General features: G+C 60.6%; 2 protein-coding genes across 2 annotated transcripts; one reads left to right on the top strand and one right to left on the bottom strand.

Moving 5' to 3' along the window:
• Nucleotides 1-234: 234 nt before the first annotated feature.
• On the top strand, nucleotides 235-10755 carry HAP1 (huntingtin associated protein 1). Its single transcript, XM_030465725.1, has 16 exons — nucleotides 235-331; nucleotides 2199-2275; nucleotides 2404-2520; nucleotides 2626-2726; nucleotides 2992-3100; nucleotides 3204-3282; nucleotides 3423-3553; nucleotides 3631-3705; nucleotides 3798-3935; nucleotides 4029-4096; nucleotides 4193-4354; nucleotides 4540-4844; nucleotides 4941-5159; nucleotides 5576-5678; nucleotides 6317-6667; nucleotides 10608-10755. The coding sequence occupies exons 1-16, from the start codon at nucleotides 235-237 to the stop codon at nucleotides 10753-10755; spliced, it is 2280 nt and encodes a 759-aa protein (XP_030321585.1).
• A 205-nt stretch (nucleotides 10756-10960) lies between these two features.
• On the bottom strand, nucleotides 10961-12242 carry EIF1 (eukaryotic translation initiation factor 1). The gene is made up of 4 exons (XM_030465995.1): nucleotides 12048-12242; nucleotides 11652-11815; nucleotides 11442-11543; nucleotides 10961-11182 (listed from the first exon to the last, which is right to left on the bottom strand). Exons 1-4 carry the CDS (start codon nucleotides 12076-12078, stop codon nucleotides 11138-11140), a joined length of 342 nt encoding a protein of 113 aa, XP_030321855.1. The 5' UTR covers nucleotides 12079-12242; the 3' UTR covers nucleotides 10961-11137.
• Nucleotides 12243-12706: the final 464 nt, after the last annotated feature.

Genomic DNA, 12706 nt, shown 5'->3' with positions numbered 1-12706 from the left:
AAGCCCCCGGCAGAGCGTGCAGCCGCAGCGAGCCGATCCACAGCGAAGGGAGGGGGCACCCCCCGGCCCCCCCGCCCCACTCCCGCCCGGCACCGCCCCCAACCCCGGCCCCAGCCGCGGTGGGACGCGCCCGGGCAGGTGCGCGCCGCCGGGGCGACCCTATAAATAGGGGCGGGAGCGGCCGGAGGGGCTCGGCACGGCGGGGCCGGGCTGGGCTGCGGGGGGCTCGGCACGATGGAGATCTGGAGCAGCCCCGCCGCCTACGACGAGCTGAGTGGGACCTCGGAGCGGGACAGCGGTGCCGACCCCATCGCTCGGGAGCTGGAGGAAGGTGAGGGCGGCCCGGCCCGGTCCTGCCCGGGGGAACGCCGCTGCGGCGGGTCCAGGATGCGCGGAGCCGAGCGGGGATGCTCTGGAGCGCGGGGGGGGGGCTGCGGACGGGGTCTCTTCCCCATCGCTCTCCCCGGGGGGCGTCTCCTGCACCCTGCTGGGGGGTGGGCAGCCCCGGCCCCTCTCGCAATGCTCCATCCCCGGGAAGCTGCCGCCCGGTCCCTTGGGGCCCCCCCAAGACACCCGGGCCCCAAGGAGGGTTGTCCCTACTCCTGTGGTGGCGGGGAGCAGGCAGAGGGATGGGGTGAGGACCTCCGGACCGGTCTGTGCATGAGGTGGGGCTGGGGTCTGCCTTCCCTTGGGGCAGGTGTCCCTGCATCGCGCTGGATCAGGCCCGTGGATGGGGGGGGGGGGGAGATGTTTACGTGTTTGCCAGCACTGCAGCCCCCAGCGTCTCCCAGGGCCTGCCACTCGCTCAAGCTGTAATGATGCTTATGCTCTAATTATTTCCAATTAACGGCTCAGCAGCTTGACGAGGTGTAGCTGGGGACCCCTGCAGGAAGCGGGCCCTGTTGGGCAGCGGGGAGGGGGACAAGGCTGAGGTTGGGGGTGGCTCCTGTCCCTGCGGACGTGCCCGCGGGGGTGTGGGGGCATTGGGGACGGGACGGGGGTGGTGGGTGGGGGCATTGCCATGGCTACACCAACACCATTACACAACCCCAGCTGGGGCGTAATGGGATTTGTGTGGCTGAGCTTCCCGTTAACCCACTTTGTCTGCCCGGCTGGGGCTGAGGGTGAGACTGAGGCCCTGAGCAGAGGGCGCTGCTCCGCCAGGGGAAACTGAGGCACACACCCTAGGGCTGTCGAACATCAGGAGGAGTTCCGTGGTGCAGGCAGGGCCCGGGGCTTCCTACGCGTTGCTGGCTCCTTCTCACCGCCCGGCTCCGGTGCTGCCATTCGGGTCCGAGCCCGATGCAGTTTGGCAGCTTCTGCCGGCGGTTCGGTTGGCAGGCTTGGTGCCGGGGGGACAGACGTCCCTGCCCTCAGACCACCTCTCCCTTCCAGAGACCAAGATAGCGGCAGGGGAGGGCGCAGTGCTTGAGCTGGGGTCCAGCTGCCTGTTACTGCCTGCAGCTGCCTTGGGCCCTGGGGCTCAGAGCGTGGGTCACTGCAGCTGGAGGGGCATCGCCGTGGGTGTGGGGTGCAGCATCCCCAGAGGACAGGGTTGGCTCTGCCTCGGCCAGCGTCTCTAGGGAGAAACTAGGGCAGGGATGGCTTCTCGGGGACAGATCTGGGGGAGGGGGCTGGGGACAGATTGGAGGGGACGCTGCCTGCTAGCCTGGCTCTGCATGGTGCCACCTACTGCTGTTTACCCTGGCGCTCCAGCCTGCTTTTCGCCAGACATGTCACCTTCAAGCCTGTCTCTGCCGCCTGCCCTTTCCCCGTCCCTTCTTTCCTTCTGCAGCATCCTGCAGCAGGGCTGGCACCCCATCTGGGCCAGGTTTGGGGGGTGCAGTGCGGGGGGCTCAGTGCCTCCTGCACCCTGAGGTGTGGGCAGGGTTGGAGATGAGGTGGGAACACCCCAGTGCTGTGGTGATGTCCCAGCTGTGAGCATCCCAGCCCACCGCTGCCCTGTGCCACGGCTGGTGCTGCCAAGATGATATGCCAAGATGATGTTCTTTTCTGTGACCAGAGTGGAGCAGCTTTTTGCTGCCTGCAGCAGCCACCTCCCGTTCCCTCTGCTGTGCCACCCCGGAGGCTGCTGATGGGATGCAGTGATGCAGGGCAGGAGACAGCAGGGGACAGTGGAGCCCCCAGACTGTGCTCCCGCAGTGTTGGGGGGCTCACCCTTTGCCCGTCTCTTCCAGTCCTGTGTGCTGAGCGGATGGTCAGGATCACAAAGACCTACCACGACATTGATGCTGTCACCAGCCTGCTGGATGAGGTAGGGAGGTAACTGGGCTTGGACTGGCATGACGGGGGGGGATGGTGGGACCTCGGGGGTGCAGGGGTGGGCAAGGGTGCGGCAGAGCAGGGGATAGGCCCTGGCTGAGGCAAAGCTGCCCCTTGCAGAAGGAGAGGGACCTGGAGCTGGCGGCTCGCATTGGGCAGTCCCTGCTGAAGCAGAACCGGAGCCTGACAGAGCGGAATGAGCTCCTGGAGGAGCAGCTGGAGCTGGCCAAAGAGGAGGTAACAGCTCCAGGGTCCTGGCCTCAGCCCCCTGTGTGCCTGGCTTGGGGGCTGTGGGTGGCTGTGATGCCCTCAGCTTTGCCCTGGTGCCCCTTCCCCACCCAGATCGCTCAGCTGCGCCACGAAGTATCCATGCGGGATGATCTGCTCCACTTCTACACCACCACAACAGAGGAGAACGAGCCTGCCTCCACCACCCCCACGCCGTGAGTGGGGGGATCCCTATCCCACGACCTGCCTGGGGTAGGACTGCTCCTATGGGCCTAGCAGAGGTGTTGGGCAGGAGCTGTCACCATTCCTTGGGTAGAGCTGGTGCTCCTTTCCCTCTGTCGGTGGCCATGGGTCCAGCCCCACCTAGTTGGATTTCTGCAGACACCTGTCTGGGAGCAGGGGGAAATGGGTAGGGGGCTGGGTGGGCAGTGCCATCCTGCCTGCCCTGCAGGGGCTCAGTACCCTCCCTGCCACCTCCAGGCTGCGTCGGCACGAGTCCTCACTGTCCCTGCAGCAGTATTTCCAGTATGACACCTTGCAGCAGAAACTCAAGTGCCTGGAGGAGGAGAACCAGAAGCTTCGGATGGAGGTGAGCAGAGTGACTGGTGGAACTCCCCTCACTGCTGGGGGTCCCCCCCGAGGATGCTGGGGAACCTGCCCTTCATGCTCAGCCCATTCAACTCACTCCCCAGGCCACCAACATCACAACCAAGACCTGTCAGTATGAGGACCAGGAGCAGCAGCTGATGATCGACTGCGTGGAGCAGTTCTGTACGTGGGGCTGGGCTTGTCGGGGGCAGCTCCTCTCCAGGCTTGGACTAGTGGGGGACCACAAGCACTGCCGAGCATCACTGCATGGGCTGAGGCAGGGGTCTTTGCTCTGGTGGTGATGGACCCTGTGCTTTCCCCAGCTGAAGCCAGCCAGCAGGTCGTTTACCTCTCGGATGAGCTGGCCCGCAAGGCAGAGGATGCAGCACGGCAGCAGGAGGAGATCAGTCAGCTCCTGGCGCAGGTTGTGGACCTGCAGCAGAAGTGCCGTGCAGTGAGTGACCCCTGCCCATCCCGGGGGGCCTGGGGGGTGTGGGGCACAGCTCCCTGACTGCTTGTTCCTGCCTGCAGTATGGCTCAGAGGTGGAGGAGCTCCAGCAGCACCTTACTGTGGCCAAGGAGGTGCAGCAGCAGCTCCGGACAGAGGTGAGTGCCTGGCAGTGGGGGTCCTGCCCTGGTAGTGGGGGTCCTGCCCCACTGCTGCTGGACCCCTGCCTGAGCTGTGCCCCTGCCCACAGCTGCGGGACCTGCAGGAGAAATACACAGAATGTGGTGGGATGCTGCAGGAGGCCCAGGAGGAGGTGAAGAGCCTGAGGAACCGCAGCCTCCCCAACAGCACTGTCAGCCGCTACGGTGCCCCGAGCCTCCTGCCTGTGGTGAGTGGGAGGGTGGGCAGGGCTGGGGGGCTCCACAGCTGACTGGGGGCTCTGCTCTCCTCTCTGCTGACACCACATCCTCTGTGTCTCCAGGACTCGCTGGCGGCTGAGATCAAGGGGTCCATGAGGAAGGGCACAGACAGCTCCTCCTCTGACTACAAGTGAGTGCTGGCTGCAGTGAGTCACAGGGGGCCACAAGACAGGGGTCCCTGGGGGGCTGGCTCGAGGGTCCACTCCTGCCTGCTTCCTACCTGCAGGAGCTGCCTGCGTGTCTTTGAGACGGTGAAAGCAGTGAACCAAGCAGCCAAAGCCAGGTCTTGCTCAGAGTCTCCCCTCAGCACACCTGGCTCCAAGCAGTTGTCAGCTGCCACCTCTGGAGGGTCCAACACCCCCCGCATCAGTGGCTCCGAGGGTGCTCAGTGAGTACCAGAGTGGGGACTTTGGGTGGGTGGGACAGAGTCAGTGCCCCACAGAGGAGCTGGGGCTGGGATCTATTACTGGAGCATTGATTGATGGAGCAGGGAGGACACGCACAGCCCTGCTGTTGGGAGGATGCAGTGTGGGGCCATGGCCCCAAGCACCCTAACACTGCACCCACTGGCAGGGGTGAGGGGGCCGGGGAGGAGCCCCGGGCAGCCCCAGGCAGGCAGGACCTGGAGGCAGCAGTGCAGCGGCTGTCAGCACGGCAGCAGAGCCATGCCCAGGCTGGGGGATCCTTCTTTGAGGCTGAGCGGGACCAAAAGCAGCGGCGGCTACGGGATGGAGAGAGCTCCAGTGGCCTCCTCACCCCCAATGACAGCGTAGTCTCCACCGCCACCAACTGCTCAGAGCTCACCTCTGGCTCCAGCTTCTCCCTTGGCTCCCTCTCCTACCTGCCCGACAAGCTGCAGATTGTGAAGCCTCTGGAAGGTGAGGGGTGGAGAGGGCTTCTTGGTGTGCGGAGCTGGAAGTGCCGGGAGGGTCCCACGACACCAGCTGAGCCCCCTGGCTGTGTCTCCCCCCCAGGATCTGTGACTCTCCACCACTGGCAGCAGCTGGCAAGGCCCAACCTGGGTGGGATCCTGGTGCCCCGTCCTGGGGTGCTCACCAAAGACTTCAGGCAGCTGGACATAGACCTGGAGGAGGTCTACAGCCTCAATGACCTGGAGGAGGACGATGTGGACACCAGCTCCTTCCAGCTGCTCTCTACCTCAACACCTGCCAAAGCCAAGGAGCGCCCGGGGGGTGAGCACAGGGTGAAGGGAGGGAGGGGACTTGGCCCTTGGGATACCCCTTCCCCCTGGCCCAGGCTGCCCCTTGCACCCCCCTGTGCTCTCCTGTCCCTGTCACCCATCCCTCCTGTTGGGGAAGCTCCATCTGTGGCTGCCCCCAGGCTGTTCTTCAGCAGGGTGAACCCTTGAGCACCCGCTGCAGCCTGGGGCTGTGGCAGGGACAGGTCTAGGAGAGTCCTTGGCTCTGATTCTCTCTGCTACTCACAGTGTCCTCTAAGCAAGAGCTGTTCCAAATGCTGCTGGAGCTGTGCCCCATGCATGTGGCTTTCTGCTGGCACTGGCAGCCCAGCTTTGGCTCTGCTGCAGCCCTGCTCCCTGCCTGTGTAGTGCTCCCCTCCCCGTTAACCCCGTGTCTCCTGTCCCTTCCAGTGTTCCTCTCTGTTAACAACCTCCCCCAGACCCTGTCTACCTTCACCATCACCACCTGCCACATCCTCCACCCCACCACTGAGGTCACCACGGTGACACCCAGGTAAGGCGCATGGCCCCCCCTGCCTGCGCTGCCTGCACCGCCCCCCTGTCCCCCCTGACCCCCCAGACCCTCTCCTCCTCACCCCCTCCTGGCTCCCTGCTGCTGGGCAGCATCAGGCTGGGACCCCCGGGCTGCAGCACCAAGATGGGAAGAGGACCCATCCTGGGGATGCTGGAGATTGGGCACACCCTGGGGAGCAGCTCCTGGGGCTGCGTTTGCAGACATGGATTTTTTTCATCCCTTGGACTTGTGCACAAATCAGGACCTTTCCCCAGGCTGGGCTGGGGCAGGAGCTTGTCCTTTAATTAATGAGTGTTGCTGCTCAGCCCTAATGGGCCCCTCCAAAGCTTGCTGGGGGCTGTCATGAGTGGAGTTCACTGGGCAGTGTTACACAGAAATTCTGTGTTTGGTAAACACCCCTGGAGCAGCACCCCTCCAGGCTGCCTGGGCACAGCACAGCCTGGCCCCTGCCCCCCAGCTCTGTGCCAGGAGCTTTGGGGGTGCTTGGGCCATAATGCTGCAACAACAGAGGTCTCCCACAGTCTGCTGAATGTATGGGTGGGAGGAGGGGGAAGGGGAGCCCTGCTCTGCCTGGGGCCTTCCCACTGACCCCACCTCTGCTCTCTCTTCCCCTCCAGTCTGTGTAATGCCATCGTGTCTTCTTGTGGGCCCCCTGAGGGGTTGATGAGCCTTGGCAGCCCCTCACTGAACACGTCTTCCCCTGTGCTGATACCTGGCCCTGGACCCCCGAGCACCCCTGTGGGACTCCTCAGGCTCTTGCTGGTGCGGGGCATCTCTGCCTCAGGAACTGGGTCATGGTGCTCCCCTCTGCTCCCCTCCCAGCACCCCCAGCATGCTGGCACCCAGCCCTTCCCTGCACCCGAGGGGCAGGAGGGACCCCAGCCCAGGAGCAACATCTTCAGCTTGAACCTGGTGGAGAAGTTGAGGCGCCTGGGGCTGGACAAGGTGGTGGCCAGAGGGGACATGTCCTACACCAGGGGGGAGCTGACGTGACAAGCCCAGGAGCTCAGGACAAAAGGTATCTTCCATCCATGGGGAAATGGGCAAGGCCTGAGCTCTGGGCTGCAGCTCCTGGTGGTGCCTCAGGACCGGACAAACCTCCCAGCACCAGCCCAGGGGGCTCTGCCCCAGCTGCCAGGACCCAACCCTGAGGGGCACCAACTTGATGCTCCCTGAGCCCCACATTATGCACCTGTGGGGATCCTGTGTGCAGAAACCTGGGGAGGGCAGATGCTTAAAAGGGGACAGCTCCAGATGGGAGGGGTACAGCTGACCCTGCCCCCCCCCCTGGAGTACAGACCCTCCCCAGGAGCCCCTTGCTGGCAATAGAAACTGTTCTGTTTCTGCTGAGCCTGAGAAGCCAGGAGGGCCTGGCCAGGCTGCTGCAGGGAAGGGTGATGCTTAGCCTGGCCTTGGCTGGTCCTGGAGGGGTATTTTACAGGGAATGGTGGTTTTAAAGTCTTTCCTGCCCACCCTATAGCTGTAGCAGCAGGACCCCTGGGATGGGTGCTTCTCGGGGTGTAGCTGTCACTCCCCCTGCATCCCCATCCACAGGCTCTGCCCTGTCCCGTCTAATAAATGTGAAGTCACAAAGCAGCTCATGTGCTGTGTCTCCTCCTGTGTGTCCTGGGGGTTTGGAGCTGAATCCCACCCCCTATTCCCCTCTAGCTCTTCCCAGAAGAGACCTGAGCAGTGGTAGCATCAAAGCTTTATTGCATCAAATTGCTTTATTGTATAGCCCCCTGGCTATACAGCATCAGCCCCATCCTGAGCGCTGCGGCGGCCAAAGTCCATCCAGTCAGGGTAGTAGTGGTCGTACAGAGCCTCTGTCCCCTCGTCCCCATGCACGGAGCCCTTGTGCTCACCCAGCTCTGCTGGGGCAAGGGCAAGGGGTTAGAGCTGCCCTGGGCTGGGCTGGGCATTATGGACACGTCAAAGGGCTGCCCCCCCCCCTACCCAAGTACCTGCGAAGAGGTGGGGCAGGAACTGGGAGATGAGATGCTTCTGCTCCTGGGACAAGGACTCGGGCCAGTCCCGCCGGACCAGGCTGGGGGGGGACCTGTGGGGAGTCCCCGCTGTACCCGGTGCCTCTGCTGCGGGCTGGCACAACCCGGTGGTCACCAGGATGGTGAGGCTGAGGCTGATGCACACCTTCACCTGCATGGCTGTGGAGAGACTGAGGGACAGGGGAGCAGAGGGACTGGGGACACCCGTTCAGCCCACAGGTGATCCGTGCTCCACCCGAGAGCACAGCTGGTCCCCAAGTCCCCTCCATCCCTCCGCTGCTTTCCAAAGTCCCCTCTGTCCCTCCCTCTGGTCCCCAAGCCTTCTCCATCCCTCTCTCCTGGTTGGTCCCCTAGAACCATAGACTCAAGTTAGAAGGGATCTGTAAGGACTGTCTGATTCCCTGCTCCTCACAGCACTTTATAAAAACAGCCTGAATGATGAGGAGCAGGGGGCTTGTGCCCAGGGCATGGCTGGTTCCTGAGTCCCCTCTGTTCCCCCCAGCTGGTCCACAATCCTTCTCCAACCCTCAGGACCCCTCTGGCCACCCCCCAGCCCTGCTGGGACTCACCTGCTGGCTCCTGGGCTGGGTCCAGAGCAGACGGGCTCGGTTCTGCTTTTAAAGGCACTGCTGGTGCTGCCCCACCCCGGGGGAGGCTCTGCACCCACCCGCAGATCTCCGGCACCCCCAGGGACAGGCGTGTGACACACACACACACACACACACACACAGAGATTCTATGGTCTATAGCTACATCTATAGCTAGGTCTGATCTATATGAACCTATAGTTCATCTTCAGTGCATGTGTTCTGTTCAGAGAGGGTTCACACAAGGCCACGAGCAGCACGTGTCTATAGATGTGTAATTATCTCTGCTGATAGATGGATTTGTCAGTGTATGTATGTGTGCATGTGCTATAGATACTCCTGGGCACATCAGTGAATGTATGTGCATGCACAGAACCATGGCCAAGTACCCTACATATGCTACAGATACATATATGCTCTCTAGCTAGATACAGACACGTATCCACATACATTTACATCCCCACATATAAACATATATAAACACAGATATATACATTATACCCACATGTATATCACCATACACACACACATATACACCTATAGATGTGTATGCAAGCCTTAATCTATGGCTAGCAGTTCTATCCCTCTGTATACATACATGCAGCTGAGGTCAGGCACCCTGTAGCAAGCCATATGTATACATATGGCCATATGTAACCATATATATATATATATATATATTTATACATATATATATAGGGTTATATATATATATATACACACACACACATTATATAAATACATGTGTCAACACAGGCATATGTATATATGTGCATGTGTGTATATATATATATATATGGATTTATCTCAATGTAGTTATAAGAGCTATATCTACACGTCTTTATGAATCTTTATACATATCTATACCTGTGTACACATTGATCTATAGATGTCTATCCAATATTCAGTTGTAGCTGGGTAATGGTATAAAACTTGCTGGTGTGATTATATATACAGCCATGGCCAATTCCTCCTTCCTATATTCTCTAACCATCTATATATATGTGTGTATATATCTATGTATGACACACACACCTCCCCAATCCTATACTTCTGCAGCACTGTGTGCCATGTTTTATATATAATTATTTTTATATATGTATGCATAGTCTATTATAAATGCAGTATAACATTTTATACTGTAGAAACTATAACTTCAGGTTTACCTACAGATACACAGACATGTGAAGCTGTGTCTGTGCCTGTGTTCCCTGCCTGGTCCCTCAGGATCAATGCTTCCTCTTGCCCCTTTTGCCCTCATTTTGGGGTGTTTCAGAGCTCATTTGTCTCCCTCCTTCAATAACCCCCCCATCAGGGGAGGGGGTGCTGGGGGCTGTGGGGCCGTGTCCCAGCCCTGCTGTGTTGCCACAGATCGATGCTGCTGCTCCTCAAACAACCCCAAACCATTGTGCTGCAGCCACCAGGAAGGCAGCAGCCATCGATCGCACGAGGAACAAACAAATTGTTTTGCAATTTCTGCCTTTTAATGGCTCAATCTGGACCAAATGAGCCGTCAGGGTGACGGGGACACAGCGGCCACTTCCTCCAGCACAATGGGTTTGGCTGCACCTTGACGTGGGTTTGGTCACCTCCCCAGGTCATGGGCACACCGGGACATCCATCCTCTGCCTGCCCCAATTCAGCATTCCTGGCCCAGCCGGGTCCATCCCTCCTGGATGAGGAACTCTGGGCCCAGCTGGTGCCTCCCTCTTGGGTCTGAACTGCTGCAATGTGCTGGGTGCCCCCAGCAGGGAGGGAGTGTGAGGGGTGCTGAGGGCAGGGGAATTCTTGGAGCATCAGAGGCTGCCAGGGCTGCAGCACCCACTGACACCCCTGGCTGGGCTCGGGGGCACCTGGAGCTGCTTTGCATAATTGGGGCAATTTGGCTTCCAAGAGCAAAGTCTGCTTGGGAAGAGAGGGACTGGCAGTGAAGTGAACCCAGAGCTCCAGGACAGAGCAGGGGAAAGGGGTGGGGAGCAGGGATTGCTGCCCTGGGTGCACTAAGGCTGCTCTTAGAAAGCTGCCCCAGGGAGAGGCCCCCAAGCCCCCATCACCCCTTCCAGCTCACCAAGCACTGAGGACTCCAGGAAGCAACTGAATCCACCAAGCACGTGCTTTTGAAAACCGGTTTTATTTAAATAAGACTTAAAATACATTACAGAAAACATTAAAAATGAAACCAAAGATCTGTTACTTCACAGGGTACTGGCAGCTGTTGCTACAGACACACAACTCCCCAGCTCTACCTACAGCCACACATTAGTCCAAAGCTCATCCCTTGTCACAAGTTTAACCCATGGCTGTGGCTCCTTGGGGTGCAGCCCCCCAGGGTCTGGGGGCTCCTGGGGCACCAGCTCCTGCCCACCTTGGGCTCTCCTCTGTTCCTCTCCTTGTTCCCCAAATCCCATGGCCACCACGAGCCAGCACTGCCCAGAGGGACAGTGCCACCTCCCTGGGCCATAACACAGATGTTGCCTGGTGCCAGGCAGGGCAGGAGTTACCGTCCATGGGGAGGAAGAGGTGAGGGACCCAGGAGTGATCCGGAGCCTCTGGACCAACAGGCAGAGTCTCTTGGCTTAAGTTGGACCATCTGGTTACTGATAGCTTCAGGCTGGATGATGCCCAGGGCCAGAGTTACCTCTGTTAAATGAGGGACAGCAAGACGAGATAGCATGGGCTCGTGTCAGTTTATTACATCACTGAATTACACTAGTCCAGACTGAAGAGTGGACCCAAGATCATGACATTACACAAACCGGCTGGTTTTAAACTTATGACAAGGGACAAGTGGGAATTTCATGGTAAGGAAATCTTCTTGCATAAAGCTTCAGTGACCCACAGGCACTTAAAACCCATGGACTTTCAGCTGGTCGTCTTTAGCCAGTCCAATCTGCAAGAGAGAAAAAGCACTTCACAGCAGGCAGGGGCAGAGGTCTCTGTGCACCCACACACCATGGGAATGCCCACGTTCTGAAGTATGGAATGAAGATTAGAGAGCAACTGCAGCTTGTGCCTCAAGCAAGAATTAAGAACAGCAAGAGCTTCCTCCCTCAGCCTGCTCCTGTGATGCCACGAGAACCAGAACCGGCTTGGTTATTACAGACTCGTGTTTAGCTTAACATGTAATGAGCACACAGAACAAACCTTACCTCTACGAGGAACTGACATATGTTCTTGCGCTGGTCACCCTGCAACTGAATCACTTCTCCATATTCGGGGTGTTCAATTACAGTACCATTGCAGGCAAATTTCTGCAACGAAGAGAAAAGCTTCCTCAGTACAACACAAACCTCCAGGGCCTCTCCCAGCCCCCCCCCCCAGCCCCGTGTGTTCCTCGACAGCCTCTCTGCAGCACCCACCTTTTTGAAGGCCTTCACCAGTTTCTTTTTATCGTAATCATCCGCGATGCCCTGGACTGTGGTGAGGGTCTTCCTGCCGTTCCGCTGCTGGATCCTTATATGGATGTAGTCCTCAGTGCCGGCAGGGAGCAGGTCATCACCCTTACTTGCATCAGCAAAGGGGTCTGCGGAGAGCGCCCGTCAGACCCCGCCCGCCGCGCTCCCCATTGGGCCGCCCGCCCGCCACTCACCGGCAGGGCCCTCCTCCCACCTCCCACCTCCCACTCCCCTCCCCCCGCGGCTGACGCAACCGACCCCGGGAATAGCAACTGCGCCACGGGGCGGGGCCGCCAGGGCGGGGCCGTCAGGCCGCTCCCCCGGCCCGGCCCGGCCCCACCGCCGCACAAAGGGCCTCACCGAAGGGTTGGAGGTTCTGGATAGCGGACATACGATACGCTTCCCTTCCCTTCCCTCGGCGGAGGCGGCAGCGGCGGAGGCGGCAGCGGCTGAGGCGGCGGCACGGAGTGAGGGGAGGGGGGGACGAGCGGCTCTCGGCGGAGGATGCTCTCGCGGCGGCGGCTCCAGACGCTGTCAGGGGGGCGGGACTGGCACCGCCCGCTTATATACCGTCCTCTTGTGACGCCAGCACGCACGGGAAGCGAGGGCGGTGATTGGTCGCCGTGCGGGGGCGTCACGACGCACGGACGAGCGCGGCCGCGCCCCGGCTGGCCCGAGCGCCGTCGGGCGCGTGCGCGGCGGAGGCCCGGGCGGGGGCGGCCTCGCGCGGGGCAGCGCGTGCGCAGTGCGGCGGGCGGGGCCCGGACCGGGACCGGGACCGGGACCGGGACCGAGATAGCCCGGGACAACCCGAAACACCCCTTCCCGGGGCACCTCGGGACACCCTCCCTCCGGGCTCTCGAAACACTCCCCCGGCCCCCGACACCCACCCGCCGCCTCTGCTCCCCTCGCAGCCCCGCTCTGCCGTGTCCCGCGGCATGGTCCCCGGTTGTGTCACACGGGGCCGGGAGCTCAGCCCGGTCACCCGCTTCCCCGCTACCTTCCTTTGGGTGCAGCAC

Source organism: Calypte anna, chromosome 27 (assembly GCF_003957555.1).
Source record: "Calypte anna isolate BGI_N300 chromosome 27, bCalAnn1_v1.p, whole genome shotgun sequence".
Taxonomy (NCBI): domain Eukaryota; kingdom Metazoa; phylum Chordata; class Aves; order Apodiformes; family Trochilidae; genus Calypte; species Calypte anna.
The sequence above is the reverse complement of the archived record's forward strand: the minus strand, read 5'-3'. Positions and strand labels throughout refer to the sequence as shown.

Coding starts and splice junctions, on each gene's coding strand:
- HAP1 (XM_030465725.1), top strand. CDS start 235: ATGGAGATCTGGAGCAGCCCCGCCGCCTACGACGAGCTGAGTGGGACC. Junction 4,355..4,539: donor AGTGGCTCCGAGGGTGCTCA/GTGAGTACCAGA, acceptor ACCCACTGGCAG/GGGTGAGGGGGCCGGGGAGG. Junction 5,679..6,316: donor GTCACCACGGTGACACCCAG/GTAAGGCGCATG, acceptor CTTCCCCTCCAG/TCTGTGTAATGCCATCGTGT.
- EIF1 (XM_030465995.1), bottom strand. CDS start 12,078: ATGTCCGCTATCCAGAACCTCCAACCCTTCG. Junction 11,816..12,047: donor CCAGAACCTCCAACCCTTCG/GTGAGGCCCTTT, acceptor CGCTCTCCGCAG/ACCCCTTTGCTGATGCAAGT. Junction 11,544..11,651: donor TGGTGAAGGCCTTCAAAAAG/GTGGGTGCTGCA, acceptor TCTTCGTTGCAG/AAATTTGCCTGCAATGGTAC.